This window comes from Vespa velutina, chromosome 9 (assembly GCF_912470025.1).
Source record: "Vespa velutina chromosome 9, iVesVel2.1, whole genome shotgun sequence".
In the NCBI taxonomy this organism is placed as follows: domain Eukaryota; kingdom Metazoa; phylum Arthropoda; class Insecta; order Hymenoptera; family Vespidae; genus Vespa; species Vespa velutina.
Genome location: NC_062196.1, coordinates 2475001 through 2497546, shown reverse-complemented (window position 1 = coordinate 2497546; position 22546 = coordinate 2475001). Strand labels below are relative to the sequence as shown.

Here is a 22546-nt window from a genome sequence, read left to right as displayed (position 1 = left end):
GTAGAAAATCGATCGACGAGTCGGAGACGAAACGAGCAACCTCGATATTTGGGACAAGGCGAAAAATGCGGGTCGACCTAGAAAATCGCTGCGGGGCGGCGAAGGTTGCTAGCTGCGTGGGTAGCAAAGGGTGGGATGGTAGGTAAAGAGAAAGAGAGAGGGCAAGAGAGAGGAAAAGAGAGAGAGAAAGAGAGAGAGAGAGAGAGAGAGAGAGAGAAAGAAAGAGAAAAATGAGAGAGAGAGAGAGAAAAAAGAGAGAAAAAAGAGAAAGAGAAAGAGAGAGGAAGAGCAAGGAATGTAAGAGACATACAAATCTGATTTTAAAATCGTCCCTTCTTGACTAGTTCAATAGTATATACCGTATATATATATATATATATATTATATATAAGTACATGAATTTTTCCCTAAAAATTTTTCTTATCGTTATATTTTTTTTTTGCTTTCTCTCTCTCTCTCTTTCTTTCTTTTTTTTTCTTTTTCTTTTGTCTTCAAAATGATATCGCTTCGTTGAGTTTCCATTGAAAAAGAACACCCTCTGTCACTCTCCATCTTTTTCTCTTTGTTCCATGTCACACATTATTCTTCTATTTTTGCCTGTTTCTTTTTCTACTCCTTCTTAGTCTTTCCTATCGTTGTCGTCATCGTTGTCGTCTTCGTCATTTTCTCGCCACGACAGAACGGATTAAACGAAGCTACGTGTTTCACTATCCTTTTCTCTTTCTCTCTCTCTGTCTCTCTGTCATACGTCTCTTCACCATCTTTTTTTATCTTTCTATGTGTATGTAACTCTCTTCCAAGAAGGGTTTTCTTTGCTCAAGAAAAGTTTCCAAAGCACCCTCCTTCGAACTGTATAATGTTGGAAAGAAAAGGATTCCTCGACCTTATCTTTTTTCTCTTTTCTTTTCTTTTCTTCTCTTCTCTTCTCTTCTCTTCTCTTCTCTTCTCTTCTCTTCTCTTCTCTTCTTTTATTTTCTTCGTGATAAATTTTAAAAATACTTATATCTCATGCCACACTTTATAGTTGTCGGACGACTTAAATATCGTTTACACAAATTTTTTTTCTTCTAAATATAATTCTCAAAATTCCATCGACTTTCTTTTCTACGTGTCCATCATAATAATAACTATATCATTCCTTTTGTTTTATTAATTATCGAGTTAAAATAAAATATGAGATGATGAATACGAAACTTCAAGCAATATTGACAAATTCTATTTCTGTCAAAGGATCGCTTTTCGTGATAATAATTTGCATGAAATATATTTAATGATCCTGGTTAATAAGCGAACAATAATGGGGAAAAAGAAAAAAAACAAATTCGTTGATCGAACATACGTGTAATAATATTTTGCATATACCATATTCGTTATAAAGAAAATATCTATATCGTTTATCTTGCAAATTTACGTATCTTATACTTCTGCAAGAAAATAATTATCAGTCGATTAATATGCAAATTGATATTTGCTAGTATGTAAACATATGACGAACGTACTTGCACGTGTAGAAACAATGTCTCTTTAAAAATGTTTTATCGAAATGACGACGTAACAAATGCGAGACGTCAAATTTTGATTGTTTTCAAGGTAGTCTCGTTTAAAACGAAAGTAATTGTTATTTCGTTTGATACCAGGAACATCCGCGAAAAAAACTTCGAACAAAGAATGACGACCGAGTTCGAACGAATTTTATCAATCTTCTCGACTTTAATTTATTCGCACTGAACGTTAGCGAAGTTTTAACGAAGACTGAACGTTAACGGGTGAATTAAAACCAACATTCTACGATAACGTAGAACAAAGGTAGTATAATTGTCCATCGTATCTCGGCAAAGGGCATTTACTCATTTATAAAAAAAAAAAGTAAAAGAAAAGAAAAAAGAAAGGAAAGAAAAGAGTGTGTGTGAGAGAGAGAGAGAGAGAGAGAGAGAGAGAGAGAGAGAGAGAGAAAAGTAAAAAAATTATAAGATTGCTTATCCACGAAGAATTTTAACGAAGATAGAATCTAAATTTAACTAAATTTGATCAATTCGAACGATTCATTTTCGATAAAAAGTTAATGTCTTTGTAATAATGAACGAGAAGTATTATAAAGAGGGTATTCGTAAAAAAGAAATTGTGTGGAAGAAAGGGGAAGAGAAAAAGAGAAAAACAAAAGAGAGAAAGAGAAAGAGAGAGAGAGAGAGAGAGAGAGAGAGAGAGAGAGAGAAAGAGAGAGAAAGAAACAAGAGAAAAATCAGTGAGGTTAAATTACGGCTCTTCGACTGGTGTCGGAGAAAGCTCGGTCCGTTTCGTGAGATCGTGCACAAGTGCAGAGTAGTGGATAAGGGTCAACGATGCAACGACCCATAGTTACGTTTCAAAGTCTCTCGGCCGGCTTAACAATGTAATTTCGATTTCAAGAAATTTCTCGCTCGGCTATCAACCAATGTACTCTCAGCTTCATTCTTCCGCCCTTAAAAATCAACCGACTTTCGTCGATTGCGTTCCTTTGATTCTTGATTAATCGATTTCGCAATGAAAAGAATCGTTGGAATTACTACAAACGTTGGTTGAATTCTATATCGAGTAAGTACCGATTTATTTCCGTAAGATTTTGTCCCGATCGATGATATAACATTTCTCTCTCTAGTTTTCTAACAGGTTTTGTAAAAATAGAAACGCGATAGAAATATAATAAACTATGCGTATATATATATATTATAATAATAATGATAATAATAATAATAATAATAATAATAATAATAATAATAATATAGATATATATATATATATATAAATAGGAAATTTTGCAGATAAATATTTAATTGGTACGCATTAAAAGCATACGTCAGAATTTACCTGACGTATATACGTACGTTAATAATGAGTTCACGAGAACATTTTCACGCATTATGGTTACGTTAGAAGGAAAAAAATATTTTCCAATGCTTTTTTCCGAGAGCGAACAAGTAATCTCGAATATCGATCGACTGGGAATATACACGTATGCATGAACACGTACACATGTGAATAAGACTCGTAAAAGTTTTTCTTTTCTGATGCGAATCCTTTCAAAGGAATATATATTTATTTAGGGGATAAAAGAGGATCGGTATGAATTAACGAGAAAGAGAAAGAGAGAGATAGAGATAAATTAAAAAAAAATAAAAAAATAAAAAAATAAAAAAAAAAATAAAAATTAAAAAAAGAGACCAAATCTATGTCATCGACTTTTCAATCGTTTACGTTCTCTTTTTCTTTTGCCTTTGTTTTATTTTTTCTATTAGTTTTTTCTTTTCTTTTTTTTTTTTTTTTTTTTTATTCGTTGAACAGTCGTCCAAGCGATCGTTCCCATTCGTTCAAAAATTTCACGAACGAAACGAATAGGTCTGTCTCAATATTTACCAAAAGGGAGAAAATACAGTGGGATTTGATTCGACTCTCGTATTTATGCGGTCGAACCCAGTCGCAATACGCAATATCCGTAAGAATTCGAGTTTTCTTACAATACCAGTGATACCAGAATTTCTTGGATAAAGTAACGCATCGAGAGTTCTCTCATAAATCCAAACTCCCATAACAGTACTATTCTACCATCGATGAAAAATGAAATATACTAAATAAATTATTCACTTTTTAACCTATGTTCATACACACACATACAATTTTTTCGAAAACTCAATTGAAAAACTGAACATGAAATTTTTTAATATTTCGAATAAACTGTTTTATATACTCATGATACAATAACGTTAACATAAATATTTCCTATAATCAATAATACAAATATACCAATCAATTTCACACTACTAAAAAAGGGTTCACTTATCTTTCTCATATTATTTTAGTCGTATAAAAAGAAATATGATTATTATCGTAACTTTATATATATATATATATATATATATATATATATATATATCCATAGGCTCACGAACGAATGAGTAAGCAATTCTTTCGATTGCTCGGAAAAATATGGATCTCAATTCGTTATCCTGGTAACGATCACGCGTAATAAAAAAGCAATATTTACGTGAATTGAGAACTCGTTGGCTTGTCACCAGTTTTGAAGAGAGAAATATTACCTACTCGATTTATTGTCACATTTCAAATAGCTATAAACATTTCTGATACAAAATCATATATATATATATATATATATATATATATATATCATATATATATATATATATCATATATATATATATACCATATATATATATAAAATAAATATATATATATATTTTTTGTACCTTATACGATAGGATAAAATTGATAGAAAGAAAAGCTTCTCCTATCGAAGAGTGAAATCGAGTGGTATGCTATTATTGACTGCCGGTGTACGTAAGTACCATCGCTTCCGGATTAGAAAATAAAACCTCCAAACCTATATCAACGCGCGAGTTATTGGAAATACCAAAAGTCGACTTTTCCAATCCGCTTACTCGGCGACATGCAGATCGTAGTAATCGAATACCGATTTATCTTCGATCTCGGATCAGCTCGTCTTCTTCGACTTTTATCAGGAAGGATATATCACGTATTCTCGTGGTAACTTTTTTCATGTCTTTTTTTTTTTTTTTTTTTTTTTTTTTTCTTTTCTTTTGATATAGAAAACAAGAGAAAGATGAATGAGAAGACGAAATGATAAAAATGATGAATCGTCGATACGATAAATCGAAATCAATTGAAATAATTTCAATTAGTTTGCATATTTTAAATGCAAATCTTTCCCGAAAGTGGATTTAACAGAAGGCTTTGGAAACTCGGGTCTGCCAATACGGGATGAAAAACGAAATGGAGAAAAAGAAACAAAAAGAAAAAAAAGAAAAAAAGGACGATTTCAAAAGCGGGGTATGTGGAAAATGTAGTTTTCGTTACGAATTCGAATTAAATACGAAAAAAACTAGAATCCGAGCTTATCGAATATGCTGCTAATGACACAAACGAGTACGTATCAGAATATTTGACGAATAAAAGCAACTGACTTTTTTCAGGATGCATCGAACGGTCCAGAACGGAAATATTTTTTAAACTCGTGATCGTTAATTAATGAGAGAGATAATTTTCTATAAAACGTCAATATATTTTTCTATAAAAAATCCAGTAACATTTCAAATAAAGAAGAAAAAAAAAAAAAGAATCTTCCAAGCAATTATTTTTTAATGAAAGGAACTTCAAAAGATATTTTTACGTTTAACTTAATATTCTTCGATATTTCATTATCCGATCATCGTCGATAATTACCATTTAAATTCTACTCAATCTTACTAATGTTATAAATAATATCTAAAAAAAGAAAAATAAAAAAAGAGAAAAAAAGAAATAAATAAAAAGAGAAGATAAAAGATAAAAGAAAAAGAGAGAGAGAGAGACAGAGAGAAGTGAGAAAGAGAGAGAAATAAAGCATTATCGTGAAGTAGAAAAGAAGACTGGCATTAAGTGACGTGTGACGAACGTGTGGGAGTTTTCGCGTACATATACGCGATGTTTGCGCGCTCGCGACAATAGAATTTATCTCTCGCACTTCCAAGAAACGAACATTTATTTTACGAAATCAACGGAAAAAGAATATCTTCGGACTTTGAATTTCTAAAGGGAACGTGCCTCTTATAACTTTTCAATTCTTTTCTATTTTCACTATTCTATTTTATAAGCAACTCATCAATGATAACATTCGCTACGTGAGTCCCCTCACGAATTTCTTTGAATTAAACGTAATTCCTTGAATATACAATTTTCATCGTTTTAAATCTTTACTAATTATTTATTAATCATTGTTATGAATCGATATCGTACGAAAACACGTAATCGACATCGTTAAATAAATTGTTACTCGCGATTGTGAGTCTATACGTACAAAGGTATAAATAAATATTGTTCGTATAAATAAATAAAAAAAAAGAAAAAAAAGAAAAAAAAGAAAAGGAAAAAATAAAAACAAAAAAGAAAAGAAAAAAAAAACTAAAATATCGACAAGGTACACCTGTGCTGCATTACATAAAAATCACGTTGCATTTATGAAGGGTAGAAAAAAAAATAGGGAAAGACAAAGGATCAATACAAAAGAGAGGGAAACATATCGAAACGTTTTTTCAGGAACGTTCGGGCGTACAATGGAAGGTAAAATCAAAGGGATTCTGAACGGAGAGATAGAGAAAGGAGAAGACACAGAGAGAGAGAGAGAGAGAGAGAGAGAGAGAGAGAGAGAGAGAGAGAGAGAGAGAGAGAGAGAGACAAGGATAGAAAATCGAAGCGACTAGGTAACGTAACGCATCGTCTCCGATAGAATAATGCCGGAGGGTGAATCGTTGGTATAACGTGTCTCTACATAGTATTCGATTCGATAGAAACCTATCGCTTTGTCGTGTACTCCGTTTCGCATAATTAGTTTCGTCTAAGCGATCCTTCTCTCATTGATCTAAAAGACAATATAACAGAGAAGAAAGTGAAAGAAACTAGAAACGAGGATTCTAGCAAATCGAATCGTAAAATGCAGCGATAGCAAAAGGGAAGTAGATCTATGAGTCTCTTTGCCTCTTCTCTCTCTCTCTCTCTCTCTCTCTCTCTCTCTCTCTCTCTCTCTTTCTCTTTCTTTCTTTCTCTCCTCAATATTTTACCAGCGATGGAAAGAAAGCAAAACCTTCTTTTCCACCCTCGATATCTTCCTTCGCTTTTACAAATAACCACAACAAAGAAAGATCGTCTAAACTAGAAAACGGTCGAGTCAATTTTTTTCAACCAACCGAGTCCCGAGTTTTATTTTTCTTTCTCCAACTGGACCTTTCAATTCTCATCTTCTCTATATGCAAGTACTAAGTTTTCATAGATCGGACATCTTGAAATTTCCTTCTTCATCAGTTATCGTCATTTTCACAATCTACATTATCTTCGTTTGATCTGTTTACCTACTATATAACATATGTTCTTCTCTATAAAATGAATTGATTAATTTCATAATTCCTCCCTATTTCCAAATGTTTCATACCATGTAATGATTGTAAGGATCATTAATTGCAAAACGATAATAGTACATGCAACTAAATCTCTCCAAAATATAATAATAATAATAATAATAATAATAATAATAACAATAATAATAATAATAATAATAATAATAATAATAATAATAATAATAATAATAATAATAATAATAATAATAATAATAATAATAGCAATAGTAATAATAATTATATACAATTATTGTATCGGTAAAATTATGAAATGAATACATTCGGCCATAAACGTAATCACTTTTACGGATAACGAAGGTAAGCTGGTCTGAATGAAATGGTTAAAAACAAATAAATAACGAGTTGAAATAGATCGTGTGTCATAGATAACACGCATTGCGGTTTGCGATAATCGATTCTAACTGCGTCAAAGTGTATTTCAGCTTAAAATAAAGCTAACATTTTCCATAGAGAAAAGGCTGCTCGAGAAAAGAACAGAAACGAAAGGGAGGAGAAGAGTATGAGAATAGGGGAGGAGGAAAAGTAAAGCGGGAGAGTAGTTGGAGAGAAAAAAAAAAAAAAAAAAAAAACAAGAAAAGGCTCGTGGATTACATTAAAACGCGAGGCCACGTCTGCGTGGGTAATGTTAGAACGCGAGTTATAATAGGGTATAAAACTCGACTAGCATTCGATGCAACGTAATGGACATATCGTATTATGTTGATATCGATCGGATTAACTCGTCGAAGAAGTTTATCATTTTTAAACGATGCAAGTACCTTCCTTCGTATGGTTTTTACGAGTGTGCATAAAAAAGAAAATAGAAAAAAAAAAAAAGAAAAAGAAAACAAAACAAATGAAAACAAAATAAAAAACAAAACAAAAAAGAGGTATACTTAAGTTAGCGATCGATCAAATTCGATCATCAATAATAATCGATAATATTAGAAATTATATTCGTAAATATCTATAATACGTGTCGAAATATGTAGAATAAATAGACGACAAAGTTCTATCGTCATATGGATTAAATTATCCAATCGTTAAAGTACTTCAATAATTAAAAATTTCGAGTGATTATATTATTGCTTTTATATGATTACTAAATATCGTCATTGTCGTCGTCTTCGTCGCCGTCGACGTCGTCGTTCTGTAAATAAGTAATGAATGTTTTCTTTGACAATGGGCTATTAACATATCACTTATGCCTTCATGGTTTATTGACAGTAGTAATGTCTATTCTCAAAATGTTTGAAATGATCAATTATCAAGTAAATGTTCATTTAGAAATGATATTGTAAAATTCATAAACTCTTTTTAAATTATACTATATATATATATATATATATTAGAATTGTAAAAAGAAAAAATTGCAAGAAAAATTACACTTTTTTCAACATGCATATATTCGCAATTTAATCATTTCTCTCTTCCTCTTACTCTCTTCCCCTCTCTCTCTCTCTCTCTCCCTCTCCCTCTCCTCTTTCGCTCGTTCTTTCTCTTTCACTTCGTCCATTTCTCTTGACTTTTATCTTCCTCACACACTCAAGCATCTGTAATAATACTCCTTTCGTGAATCGGGTATATCGCGAATACTTTTTCCGTCCAGAGAATCCACACCGTGTGCATATATACACATATACATATACATATATGACGTATATATATATATATATATATATACATATATATATATATACACGTCATTTTGGAGAAAGCGAGTAGAGAGAAAGAGAGAGATAAATAAGGTCACGATAGGAGACATCCGGTGAAGTAACGGCGCGAACGTTGAAGTCATAGGGGTAGGACGACGTTAAGATGCGAAAGAAAAATTTGTAAAAGAAAAAGAGAGAGAAAAAGATAGAGACAGAGATAGAGATAGAGAGAGGGGGGAGGGGAAACGTAAAAAATGAGATACTTAAATTCCGCAAAGAAAAAGCGCATCTGCCGCGCCAGGTGTCGTTTTTTCGCATAAACAATTTTCTTCTCTTCCCTCGACGCTCGGTGACCTTCGAACGAAGAGAGAGATAAAGACAGCCAAAGAGAGAGAGAGACAGAGAAAGAGAGAGAGGGAGGGAAAAGAACGGAAGGAGATGGATATATGTAAGAGAGGAGAAAAGAGAGAAAGAGAGGGAAATAGAATGGTGTAAAGTCGAGAAGAACAAAGTCGACACTACAAAATGAATGAATATCTTTACGAGAGTAGAAACAGAAAGAGAGAGAGAGAGAGAAAGAGAGAGAGAGAGAGAGAGAAGGATGAAGAGCAGAAAGGACTTTAACAGGAAGAGGGGGTAGAGCGAAGGGGCGGGTACGGTCGACATATTCGAAGACGTGCCGAGAGTAACAGACATATACATACATATACGCATACACACACACATATATATATATAGATATGTGTGTATGTGTATATTAAATTTATATAAAGTGATGAAGAAAATATTGAGGTACTCACCTTGTCCGAGGGTATATTACGCGAACTCATGGTAAACCGCGTTTAGGGTTGACGTGCCACCAACAAATCCAGAGGCTCTCCAGAGGCCGTCCGTGGTTCGTACCAAACACCCGCTCCTTTTCGGGAGATGGCACGAACGACAATAACGACGACGAGGATACTGTACCGCACAGTAGGAGTAACGACGACGTTTGATGGCGATGAAGCAGCAAACTTAGGGTTCGATGGACGATGATGATGATGATGATGATGAAGAAGAAGATGAAGAAAAAGAAGAAGAAAAAGAAGAAGAAGAAGTAAAGGCGTCTTCCTCTTCTCGCAGGAGTATCGAAAGTTGGCTCCAAGGAGGTAGGTGTAGAGTGTATATTATATCACGTACGAAGAAAGAAAACCTAAGAAAGAGGAAGAAGAGAGCACCTTTCCCCCCTTTTTTTTGTTTCCTCTCGATTCCAATATTATTATTAGTGCTCTCTCTCTCTCTCTCTCTCTCTCTCTCTCTTCTCTCTTCCTCTCTCTCTCTCTCTCTCTCTCTCTCTCTCTTTGTATATATGTTATATATATACACACGTACTTTATATATATATGTATGTATATATATATATGTGTATATGTATATATATATATATATATTATATCGCAGAACGAGGAGAAAAAGAAGTGGATAATGACGATGAAAGAAAAAACACCACTCTCACGGAACACAGCTCACTACACCATTTCGATCCGAGTTGGGCCCTTGGCCGCGCGCGCTCCTCCGATCGGTTCACCAGCAACGACAAGCCAAAGACGACGACGACGGCCACGGCAACCCAGACGACGACGACGACGACGACGACGACGACGACGACGACGACGACGACGACAACGGCGACGACGACGACGACGACGACGACGACGACGCGACGATGACGGCGACGACGACGACGACGACGACGACAGAAACGAGGTCCGTCGTTACTTGCACATATCGTTCGCGAAATACCTCGGTAACATCTTGTTAATCGAGACGGACAACGTTACGAGGAGCGCTTTCTTCACTACCTACGCTTCCACTTTACCGTTCTCTCTTTTTCTTTTACTCTTTCTTTCTCTCTTTCTCTCTTTCTTTCTCTCTATCTCTCTTTCTTTCTATCTTCCTCTCTCTCTCTCTCTCTCTCTCTCTCGCTCGCTCGCTCGCTCGCTCGCTCTCGCTCCCTCTAACCGCTCTCCTTACACCGCACGCGCCCACCGTCCCAGTGTCAGAGCCAAACACATAAAATGGCGATCCCGAGACGATGCAGCTTTCTAGGGAAGCCTCGAGCATCGACTAGTCGGCTATATAGCGACAGTTCGCCTCTCCGGAACTGTCTGAACTGCGGTCGATTTTTCTTTTGAAGGCGCCAATTGACTGACGCGCTCTCTATCGGCAAAGAACGTAATTATCAGTTAAGTTACTAATGGTAAAAATTGATCGTGCAAGCAATTGGAGGAATTTCATTGGCCGTCGTATATATTTATACGAATGACGCTACTGGATAATATATGTTCCTTTCTTTTATCTCATTCTATTTCGAATAGTTCTCAATCACTTTTTTTCACTATAATTAATTACATTATTAAGTTTCATTGGTCGAACGGAGCGAATGTGTTTCTTTAAGCTGGTATAAAAAAAGAAAAAAAAAAAAAAAAAAAAGAAGAAAATAGAGAATTCATAATAAGTAATCGTATTATAACTTTCTAGGAATTAGTTGTATATATTCTCAGAAGGGATTATTTCGATGGAACTGCTACCTAGCGGTACGGATAAATTACGCGTAAGCTACCTTTCCTGGTATTTGGAGATCTTCGATAAGATCGTACGATCTACGCATAACCTTTTAAATTAACTATTATTGTTTTGACAGCTCGAAAATAACGGAGCAATCCGCACAATTTTACATTATGAGTATTCGTGAAAATTATTTTATATTTATTTGACAAATAATAAAACATATCTAACTTGTTGTATACTTGTAAATTTCCTCGAAAGAAATATGTCTGCAATTATAGACGATAAAGTGGTTGCAGGAGCAAAAAGTTTAAATACTGTTAAAGAGGATCCCATTGTAGCATTGACAGTAAGAACATTTATAATATGTTCTTTTTTATGTATTATAACTTAATATAACAATTTTCTAATCTATTTTTTTTTTCTTTTTTTTTCAGGAAAAAGTAAAATCTCTTTATTTCTTTCGGGATCATTATTTTGAAAATCATCTAATTAAGGAAGCTATTAGAAAAAACAGTGATGTGGAGAAAGAAATGAAAGAAACTATTAGTAAATTCGATGAATGTAAAGGTTATGAAATAGATGGTAGCCGGGCAAAGTATTATTATTTGAAAGGGAAGGCTTTAAATGTTGTAGATCGTTATATCCCTCAAGCTGAAGAACTCTTGAGTAAGGCTGTAAAATTAGAACCAAATTTAACCGAAGCCTGGAATGAATTAGGAGAATGTTATTGGAAGAATGATGACATTCAACAGGCTAAAAATTGTTTTGTCGGTGCTTTATCTCATGTAGGTTTCTTAAAATAAAATATACTTTAATATAATTATTTCTATTATATGATTTATATTTATGTTATTTATATAGGGTAAAAATAAAGTATCTTTACGTAATCTATCCATGGTACTGAGACAAGAACCAACTTCAACCACAGAACAACGTGCACAGAATATTCAACAAGGCGTTGAATATGCTAAAGACTCTGTCAGTTTAGATACAACCGATGGTACCTCTTGGGCAATATTAGGAAATGCTTATTTGTCATCTTTTTTTACAATAGCACAAAGCCCAAATATTTTACGTCTTTGTATGTCAGCATATGCACAAGCAGTAAGTAATAATAATAGGTAATAATATTATAAAGTTATTCTTATTTTCTCCATCTCCATCTTCAGGAAAAAGATATTGTAGCAAGAAGTAATCCAGACTTATTTTATAACAAAGCTATTGTAAGTATATGTAATTATACATTTGATTATATTTTTATGATATATCTCTTAATATCTACTTGCAATTATCTTTTAAAATCAATTTCAGGCATTAAAATATCAAGAGGAATATGATCAAGCATTAAATTCGTTTGAAAGAGCAATGTCATTGGATCCTACATGGGAAACACCATGCAATAAAAGAGATGAACTGTTACAATATTTAAAAGATGTGCAAAATTTAGTAAATACAAATGGGCGTGTTAAACCTAAAAGGCTTTATCAAATGATTAGGGTATTTAAAAATTATTTGGAAAATACATATTCTTAAATATTATCTTATTAATAGCTAATTTGATATTATTTATTATGCATGTAACACTGAGGTAGTTTCATTTTATATATACACATAAAGCATGTGTATATAAGCAGTGTATATACAAATTTATAGGGTTGTAATTAACTGCAGGCATTGGATGCTAAACACTTAGGGCCATATAAAGGTGGATCATTTACATTTGGTGAAAAATCTATAAAGTTAGATTTAACTTCATTGAAAAGTATAGTGCTTGGAGTAAATAGGGAGAAAGTTGTACTTGGAAAAGTAGTATCCTGGATTCAAGATTCCGATTGTGTCCCTTTGTAAGTATTTCTGTTAAAGATAAAATAAATATTTTCTATTTAAATAATGTTATAAATTTTATACTTACTTTTTTAGTGCATTTTGTCTTGTTGACCATGAGAAAACGTGTATTGCCGTTACGCTATATAATTTAGCTAAGGGCCGAGGAGTTACGGTAGGTGATTCGGTCGCTATTCCAGAGCCTTTTGTGATACATCACAAGTTTTCTTACATGAACTATGTTAGTATTTTTTATAAATCAATTAAATTTTTAATCTTATAGATATAATCAATATTTATATATTTTTTTAGGATTTTGATTTCAAATCTATACGCGTTGAAACACCTATCATATTAGTTGTTAATGGAAAAAAATTGGGTATTGAACAACAAGCTGGAGTTAAGCTACATACCTTTAAAAAGACCGACTGAGATAAATTTTTAAAGCAAATATCGAAATAATTTCATGAATATTAATTACCGCATTATCGTAATTTCATACAGTTAAATTTTATTTAACTGTATGAAGAAAATAAGATGGTATTAGAAAAAGCTTGGAAAAAAGATCTTTGCGAGTAATAATTTTCAATATTGCGGTAAATAAGATTCTAATTAGTTTATAACGTGTTTTATATATTTTTAATTATTTTCGTGCTGTTGCACGTTGAAACTTTACTTACTATAGACTTTTGATGGATTACTTTAGCACAAACATCCATTTCATTTAAAATAGAAAGAGTTACTCATATGGTATTTGTATTATAGGATGTATTTTCAGTCTATTATTTACGTTGATTGTTGAAGACTCTTGAAAACATGTTTGATATGTTTACGTTACACTAAGTTATTGTATTATCATGTTGTATCGTATTAAGAATGTTCACTGATTACATGGTAAAAAACACACAGTGAGCTCCGAGTCCTATAATCGATGGCGTTGAATATATGTGTGATATAAAAAGCACGTCACTTTGCAATATTTGAAAGTATTTTTTTTTTTTTTTTTCTTTCTTGTTATAGATGTCAATTAATAGTGATACTCTTTATAGAAAATATATACGTATAGATACTTTCATTGTCCGTAACCTGAGAAAAAAATTTAAAGCACAATATTCTAAAGACAATCTAAATATCGAGTCGATACAATTATACAGTTTGCATAAGTTTAACTTGACCCATCTATGTATGATAAACGTACAACAAATAATTCTACCGATAAACAATATATACAAGTCTTTTATCGAAATACTTTTTAAAGAGCACAATATACGAGAATTGATACGCGTTAATAGCGTTCTTTTTTATCATTTAAAATACTATAATATAATACGATCAAATTTCGATAAAAACATATTCAATCCGGCAGTAATCGTGTATAATAATAGAAAACTGCGTAAAATCACAAAGTTCGCATTGTTTTCTAATATCTAATCCCCAGTAGGTTCATCGTGCCAATAGAATAAGTTTTTCTCTTGTATATATATATATATATATATTTATATATATACGTATATAAAGAAAAAAAAAACAAAAATAACGACGATAACAATTATCATCATTACCGTCCAACATGTGTAATCGTAAAACGAATTACGTCAGATAATTTAATCCTAATATCAAATGAATTAAGGTAAATAATCAAACGGAAAACGCCGCTGTTTTATTTAACAGAAAATAGCCTGTTATAATGTGCAACGCGTTATAAATCTTTAAACTTAGAAGCAATCCATCGAGTGCGATTGATTCATTACTAATTGAACTCATTTTCGTTCCTTCTTATTCAAGAAAATCACGATGAAAATATTAATTCGATGGATCGATTTTCTATGTGACGCGTTCCAATCAGTGCGTTTTCCGATCAGAGATCTTATTGAATAACGCTTGTGATATATGAAAAACTTTTTGTATAAAAATGTTTTCTATTAACGATTATAATAATAAATACTTATTTATAACAATAACAGTTTGGGCTAAATACGTGAAAAGTGTACGTAATATATAGTTTAGTACGGCTTCCAGGAACGTTTAATCAAAGAGGAAATCCATGGAATCACCGAACCGGTTTTCGATCATCAGCCGAATCATCTCGAAGATCGTACCACCATATTCCTCTAACGTCCTTAACTTGGACGCGAATCACAATGAAACGAAACTTCTTTTTTCTTTTTTTTTTCTTTTTTTCTTTTTTCTTTTTTCTTTTTTCTTTACGACGTAGCATTCTCGTCGAGTCGCTATTTGATCATCTCTTCACATGTTCACTTCCCAAAGCTTAAAATAATTATCGATCACTTCTAGGAACCACTCGCGTCTCTTCGAATCCTTAAAAACTGGCGCCAAGGTACGAAGTTGGAGTTGTAACAGTGCCTCGTTTCCGAGCAAGCCATCCAATTGTCTAAGCAAGGCCGCATCACCATGAAGCTTCAACAAGCTCGCATACGAGAAGATGTAATACTGTACTCGGAGTCTCTCGACAGCCCAAGCTTCTACTGAACGATTACCACTAGCGGATTGTATGGCACCCATATGTTCAGCGTACCAAGGTGAGAAATAATTGTTCAGTTCCAAGGTCGAAAGCTCCGAGACACCCCGTGTTTTCAAACGTTCTTTTATACGTAGATATACTTGAGGGGTATAAACAAATACCTGAAAAAAAAAAAACAAAAAAAAAGAATTTATTTCAGAATTTATTGAACTCGTGTTCAGGAGTAATAGAATGAATTGAAATTCTATATCGTAACTTTGACAATTCAATCGATAAAAAAGCGCTTTTAATTATTAAATGAAAGTGTTTTCGTTTCCGTTATTCTCCAAAAAAGAAAAGTAAATAAGGATTATATAAATCGAAAATCTTAATTTATTACATAATTCCTATATACACTTCGATTATTGAGTTCTTTAATTTCGAAGAAACAATGTGGGAGAACCAATGATGCATATTTAGATCTAATCGATACTAATTATCAATGATTATTCTACGTATATGTGTACATACATTTCTAAGAACAATGGTAATTGTTCCCTTACTACCATAGCGGACGGTCATTTTCTTTCTTTCTTTCTCTCTCTCTCTCTTTCTCTCTCTCTCTCTCTCTCTCTCTCTCTCTCTCTCTCTCTTTCTCTCTTGCAAGGTCTATACGGATAGGTAATTTCGTTTCAATAACTATAGAATGGCATGATCGGATAAAAGTAGTTTCCTCTCGCGAGAATTGACGAGGTCGAACGTTGAGAAATAAATTGAGAGAAAGGTACTATATTGTTTTTTAGACATTATCATTTGCAAACTGAATCCGATAACGTTGACCTTATTATTTATTAAAAAGAAAGTAAGCGTGTACGATTGCAAATAGAAATGGGTTTTAAATTAAAAAAACTTTACTGCATTATCTTCATGAACGTTGTCTTCACGATGACGCAAATGTTTAATAAAAGTAATAAAAAAAAAGAAAGAAAGAAAGAAAGAAAGAAAGTAAGAGAACTAAGTACTTAATTCATCTTACGAATTGCTTAAAAAAAAATGATGACTTAAACGATCGATAAAAATAAGAGATCTCACCTGATAGAGTGAATTTCCAGTGATATAAGAAGCGATATAATGAGAGCCATAATTCCTGATGAAGTTAACGACACTAAAGGTATCACCAACTGTGACGTTTTCTGTTTCCCTGAGTACAACTTCATCAAGGAGTAAAGATTCAGCAGTGGCAACTAATTTCTGATTATCTCGAAATCTGGCGACCCGTACAAGGACATAACAATAATCACCACCGATGAAAGACGAGTTGATACCAAGATGCCTAGCTATGGCGGCCTTGGACCAACTGCCAGTGAACGCTCGCCAGGGTCTTTCTAATTTCTCGAAAGCGAAATCACGGAAGTATGCCTGTAGGAGTTGTCTTACGTTGTCACAAAATTCCATGTGAAAATCACCATCGAATACGTTTGTCATAGATTTTCCTTGCTGTAATTGATTCGGTGGCATCGCCATTGGATTCCTAAAGACATCCAAAGTTGGCTCGCGAAATATCCAAGTGTCCGTGTCGTTACGCGGCACAACCCTCATACTGATGCTGAGGTAACCGTAGCGAGTGAAGACGTTTACGGCACCACCAAGACGAGGCTTTTGAGAATTCGTCGTTCGATCGCCAATCAGAACGATCATTGTCGTTATCAGGAGACCCATGCTCCTGCTCGTCCACATCTCGCGAGGATCGACACCGGAAATGGTCCTATCTGAAATAAGATTTATCATTACCATATGATCGTTTAAAAGAACTCGTTCAATCTTTTTTCTTTTCTTTTTTCATTTTTGTTATATTATATTTAATATAGAGACTAGAACTTTAATATGTTGATTCGACAAGATTAACAGAAACGAATTAATTAAATGTCCATTTTGTCGAAGATTTCAATTCCTTCGGAAATGTTAATAACGATTAAGAAATTTCATGTCTTTGTTGAGCTAACACAATAGAGATAAGATTAAGAGTAAAATCCATTATTTACTATTGACAGAAGTTTATGATGCATTGTCTTCAAAAATATTCTTTGTTTCTTTGTCTTGAAATATTTACTTAAGTACATCCACTATTGGCAATTTTCTTGCACAACTGTTACCATTTTAATTGTGTTCTGTTTTATAATGTATGCTAGTTTGCTCACATGAGATATTGTTATCAAAATTAATATGCGTTCTTTGATTTAAAATTAAATAATGAAAAAATATATCATTATTTATGATTGATTTAACATTGCTGATCAATTAGATATTTTTGAAAGATCAATTAAATGAAAATGGTTCTTTTTCTTTTTCTTTTTTCTTTTTTTTCTTTTTTTTTTTTTTTTTTTTTTTAGATGGTAAAAGAAAACGTTGATCGTACAACATCGACGAGTTTGCACTAAGGTTCTTCTTGGTACAAGCAAGCAAGAAAAACAGAGAAGAGTCTAGGGAGTAAAAAGCAACGATCTAAGAGCGGAAGATTGAGCGAGCTTCGTTACACCATGTCAGTTGCATCTTCAGCTTTTCCAATGTGCTGCAATGTGCACTCGTATGCATGTATGTATGTAGAAACGACTGGTAAACTCGTTATCTTGTTTATGTAGGTCTAGGTACGTTGTCGAGGCATTTGCCACGAACGGAGCCAACGGCCTTCATCCCCACCTGTTTTACTCAACGACAAGTTTGCTTCGCGAGGGCTTCCCCATGCTTATACGTATCTTTTTTCTTTTTGTATATCCCTCTTCCTTTCTTCGTTTTACTCCTTCTCGCATTTCGCTGATCTTCGAAGGAAGGTTAACAGCAAACTCTGGACTTCTTTCAACCTCTACAAACTGGCAACGTGCATCCGTCTCGCTTCCATGATTCTCTGAGAACGTAACCATGACTAGAATAAATATTTTCCAACTATAACGTTATAGTATTTTCTACAAATCGATGAGAAAAAAATTCTTCGTTTTCTTTCTTTATTTTTTGCGTAATTAATGATTATTATTGTATAAATTATTGATCTCTATTGTATTTGATTTTTCGATCTGTTCTAATTTTTTTTTTATACTCTCATAGACGTTCATCATTCAATTCCTTTATCGCTTACATTAGAATTTAATTTAGATTTAAATTAATATAAATTTACCATGACCGTGATGATTGATTAATGATATCAGAAAAAGGCCCTGACTTTAATCAATCGAACATTTAACTCTATCGTATCCTTCGAGTTAATTCAATGGAATCGATGATGGCATTGATAGAAAGTCTTATATTTATTATTATTCAAGCGAATACGCAATACAATCGATGTCACTCACTTGACTACTTCACCAGGTGACGATACATCTAGTGCATAATACAATACATATCTATGTACACATACATATATATATATATATATGTGTGTGTGTGTGTGTGTATGTATCTACGCATTTCCGTACAAGTGCATTGTCCGATTGATCGTTCCTTGGAACTACAACTACGCTTTATGACGCCATAAATTATTCGAGCGTCTCCAAGCTTATTAATTTATAATTCGGAAATACAAGCTTCTATCTGTGCTCCTTATCGACAGATATCATGGGACATCAATTGAAAATAATAGATTAGGCAGTTATATGTGTCTGTGTGTGTGTGTGTGTGTGTGTGTGTGTATTACGTTTAAGCGAAATGCGTGGCAATTCGAATACGATAAATTTGAATATTTAATAATAATCGATTTTGTTTGAGTTATGACAATTTATTCATGAATAATTTATGAATAGACGAACGTGAGAATCTTTTAAAAATCGTTAATGAGATAAAATTAATTTGTTTCGTAAAATTTGAATAGCGATAATATAAATAAAATTATTTTTAATATTATTATCTTTGAATCTTTCTATAAGAAAGTTCGACGATCCCAAGAAAACTATAGGTGTACGTGCACGTAACGCGAGAATATGTGAAGGTCATGCACGCAGCCCTGGACTTCTTCCAAGCTAACTAGCCAGCTAGCTAGCTATCACTAAGCGCTACGACGAGTTCGTCTTGCCTCGATGACTTCTGGATGACCAATACACGATTATTCGCGATAGCCTATCACAGAAAGTGATAGTCAAGCTTGGTGGCTTGGACTATACAAAGACGTATTTGTTGCTTTTTAATATCTCACATTAAAAATATGGTAATGCATTTTTTCTAATTTTTTTTTTTTTTTTTTTTTTTTATATATATATACCAAATATAAAATTATTACGAATAACAACTAAGCTTCTATGTGATTATTTGCAAAAATTAAAATACATTTAAAATGAGTTAACATCGTTTATCGTTAATAATATCGCACAATAATAATTCATATCACATAATAATAATATAATGTGTTTAAATTTTAATTTGTTAAACCTTTATATCAATTTTATATCGATTAAATTTAAGAAATTTTATGATTTAATATCTATTTGATACTGTGACGTAACCAAGATGTAATACATCGAAGCACGTGCGTAGATATTTTAACGATTGAGGATATTACGAAAGAAATCGAGTTCTTCGAGAAAATGTTTACATTGCGATGTCTACGAAATTATATATCCAATGACACATCAAACTGATCACGGTCAAAATATAACATTACCGAGACAGAGACATAATTTATCCTAGACCTAGAATATTAATACCGTTGCAATCGATTATTTTTTCTTTTTTCTATTTGCTCGAGCATAAACGAACGTTCCGTCATTCTTGTGTAAAGATACTATTTTTCGATTAGACGGCTATTGGTGAGACGATAAGCCGATGCGAATGCAAGACAAACAAATTGTAAAAATCATCGATAAAAACTCGCGAAAAGGAAATCGTTGTCTTTCAACGAGAGAAGAGACGTGTTTTATGGTGATATATATTTTCCTATTACATTTAAATTCAATGCAAAACCTGTATTATAATATTAATTGCTGATAAATGTCAAGAACAAGTCAAAAACGAGGTCAATAAGATTCTCCATTGTATGATTCTCATCCAAAAAGGTTCTATCAAAAGAGAAGATATATGAAAAGAAAGGGTTAAACGAATTATATGTAATAATATCGGATGGTTTTACGAATGATTATTTAAATACGTTTGAATGTTTTATGTTAAGTAAATACATAAGAGGGCAAAGTTCAAGGGAGTGAAAGTAAAATTAAAATCCGTCACATCGTACGCACCTCTTGCTTGTGCATCAGATTTACTAACGTTTATAATCTTCGTTAATGAAGAGTATTAAAGTAATGTTAAATAAAAGTTATCGTTAAAAAAATGATACCTTCAGCATTTAATAGTCAGAAAAACTCATAAAAAATGAAAGCATACTTATCAACAATTATAAAAGTTAATGTTGATAAAGAATGTTCGAACGCTTAAATTTTATATTTTATTAAAGTAATATTCTTTTTCTATTCCTTTAACTTAACTTACTATAAGTAAAATATAATTGTGCGAAAGAAGACGTATCCAAAAATGGTCACTTTTACTTTTTTGTTTTGTTTTGTTTTGATACTTGGAATAAGTCAAATATTATTTTAAAAAATTTTGTTAAAAGTTAGCAATTTTATGGTACATCGTAGTGATTCTTTTGCTTCGTTTTTATCGTCGCAATGGTCCCGGATATTACATTTTCTGCCGTTCACTCGTAAAATCATCTACTAACATATATACATATATATATATATATATATATATATATATATATATATATATATATATATATATACATACATACATACATACATACAAAGAAGAACAGTCGTTGAATCCTCTTCCTTCGAGCACGAAAGCCAATTGTGCGATGTTATTATCTGTGCTATAAAATAATAATGAAAGATTTTTACTGTTCAATCGTCGCTATGCAAAAGTGAAAAGGATATAATTATTAGTACAAATTTTCTACTTAATGTTTCAAATCGTTAAAATCGAAAATCGATTTAAAAGTAAATATCTTTTGTAGAACACTTTTACTTAGTACGATTTTGTCATTTCTTCGAAAGATCATTTAATTTGACTTGGTATTGATCCAGATCGAATAAACTTTGCCATTATCGAACACTCCTCCCTTCTTTGTCCTATTGACCTTTTATGACCGATAATCGTGCATTACGTTTTGAGTAGTGCACTTCTGATCGATGTTGCACTATTATGTAACATTATATATAATTTCAATATATATTTTTTGGATCGATCTAATAATTGAATTTCTTTGAACATTGGTATTGAAACGATATTTAAAAATCGTTTGTCATTTTATATATAATATCTTTCGATGATAAAAGAAGATCGATAAATTGAATTATATTCTATTTCATTTTTATAGACCTAATTGAAAAAATTTTTTTACAGAAACTTTTTATACAAGGAAGTTATCGAAAGGGGAGATACGTACTTGTGGTATACCACATTGATAAAATGTGCCTATATAGTGAAATTTACGTAACGCTCCTTCTATTTGTTGGTTTATCTCGAAAGGAAGATCGTTCCACATACCCAGATTCAATGCGCAACAAACGAAAGTGATAATGCATATTCATGAGATTACGGCAAAAGGTTTAAGACATATAACGTCCTTTCTGATGTTTCCGATTGTAGTCCAATAAATTCACATAAAATGTCTCAGATATATTCGTAAACGGTGAATTATGAACAATGAATATCAACAATGTATATTATACTTCGAGTTACTGACAATCATCGAATTTCATGAGAATTATTCTATTCGTTTCAACATCGACTATTAAATGTTTGTTTTTTGCTCTTCTAATACGTAACACAAATTTCTTATTGTTTAGCACGTAATGTTCTTTGTTAAATGTTCAAATCTAACGATCTGTATGAAATTACGTTTTTATTCGATATCATTATAAATTTTTATTTAATGTTAGACCTCATTCCTAACAGTTTCCATTTCACTAAACCGCATTGACGACAAGCCTGTGAAATCGAAAATGACAGTCTCCAAATTAGTAAAACGGAAGGAACTAGATCCACTTTCGCTATTCGCTTTCAGACCTATACCAGTTCTTCGACGTGTTAATTCGAGGATATTACTATTTACACTTTCAGTATTAATGGCAATG

The 22546-nt window shown here is 32.5% G+C and overlaps 3 protein-coding genes across 12 annotated transcripts in view; 1 reads left to right on the top strand and 2 right to left on the bottom strand.

Annotated features, from left to right (window-relative positions):
- Window positions 1-9903, bottom strand: part of LOC124951866 (ubiquitin-like protein 3) — an 83553-nt gene extending 73650 nt beyond the window's left edge. Inside the window, exon 1 of the mRNA XM_047500873.1 lies at window positions 9394-9903. Within this exon, the coding sequence (XP_047356829.1) occupies window positions 9394-9423 (30 nt within the window). The 5' untranslated portion in view covers window positions 9424-9903. The remainder of the gene's footprint in view (window positions 1-9393) is intronic.
- Window positions 9904-10029: 126 nt separating this feature from the next.
- The window catches only part of LOC124951427 (tetratricopeptide repeat protein 5-like), a 13688-nt gene continuing 1171 nt past the window's right edge, over window positions 10030-22546 (top strand). The window contains exons 1-13 of one of the 4 annotated variants that reach the window (XM_047499782.1): window positions 10030-10807; window positions 11114-11186; window positions 11277-11489; window positions 11578-11928; window positions 12005-12247; window positions 12313-12366; window positions 12455-12640; window positions 12815-12987; window positions 13064-13208; window positions 13280-16841; window positions 16916-17190; window positions 17819-17967; window positions 18068-22546. The exon at window positions 18068-22546 is cut by the window's right edge and continues 1171 nt beyond it. In XM_047499782.1, coding sequence (XP_047355738.1) covers window positions 11406-11489; window positions 11578-11928; window positions 12005-12247; window positions 12313-12366; window positions 12455-12640; window positions 12815-12987; window positions 13064-13208; window positions 13280-13399 — 1356 coding nt within the window. In that variant the 5' untranslated portion in view covers window positions 10030-10807; window positions 11114-11186; window positions 11277-11405 and the 3' untranslated portion in view covers window positions 13400-16841; window positions 16916-17190; window positions 17819-17967; window positions 18068-22546. The other 3 variants (XM_047499781.1, XM_047499780.1, XM_047499783.1) reach the window with 3 other exon arrangements.
- Window positions 13317-22546, bottom strand: part of LOC124951429 (torso-like protein) — a 24220-nt gene continuing 14990 nt past the window's right edge. For 2 of the 7 annotated variants that reach the window (XM_047499784.1, XM_047499786.1), the window contains exons 3-4: window positions 16521-18330; window positions 13317-15610 (exon numbers count right to left, since the gene is read on the bottom strand). In XM_047499784.1, coding sequence (XP_047355740.1) covers window positions 15215-15610; window positions 16521-17222 — 1098 coding nt within the window. In that variant the 5' untranslated portion in view covers window positions 17223-18330 and the 3' untranslated portion in view covers window positions 13317-15214. Of the gene's footprint in view, window positions 15611-16520; window positions 18331-18772; window positions 19606-21206; window positions 21280-22546 lie in introns of those variants that run through there. The other 5 variants (XM_047499790.1, XM_047499791.1, XM_047499789.1 and 2 more) reach the window with 4 other exon arrangements.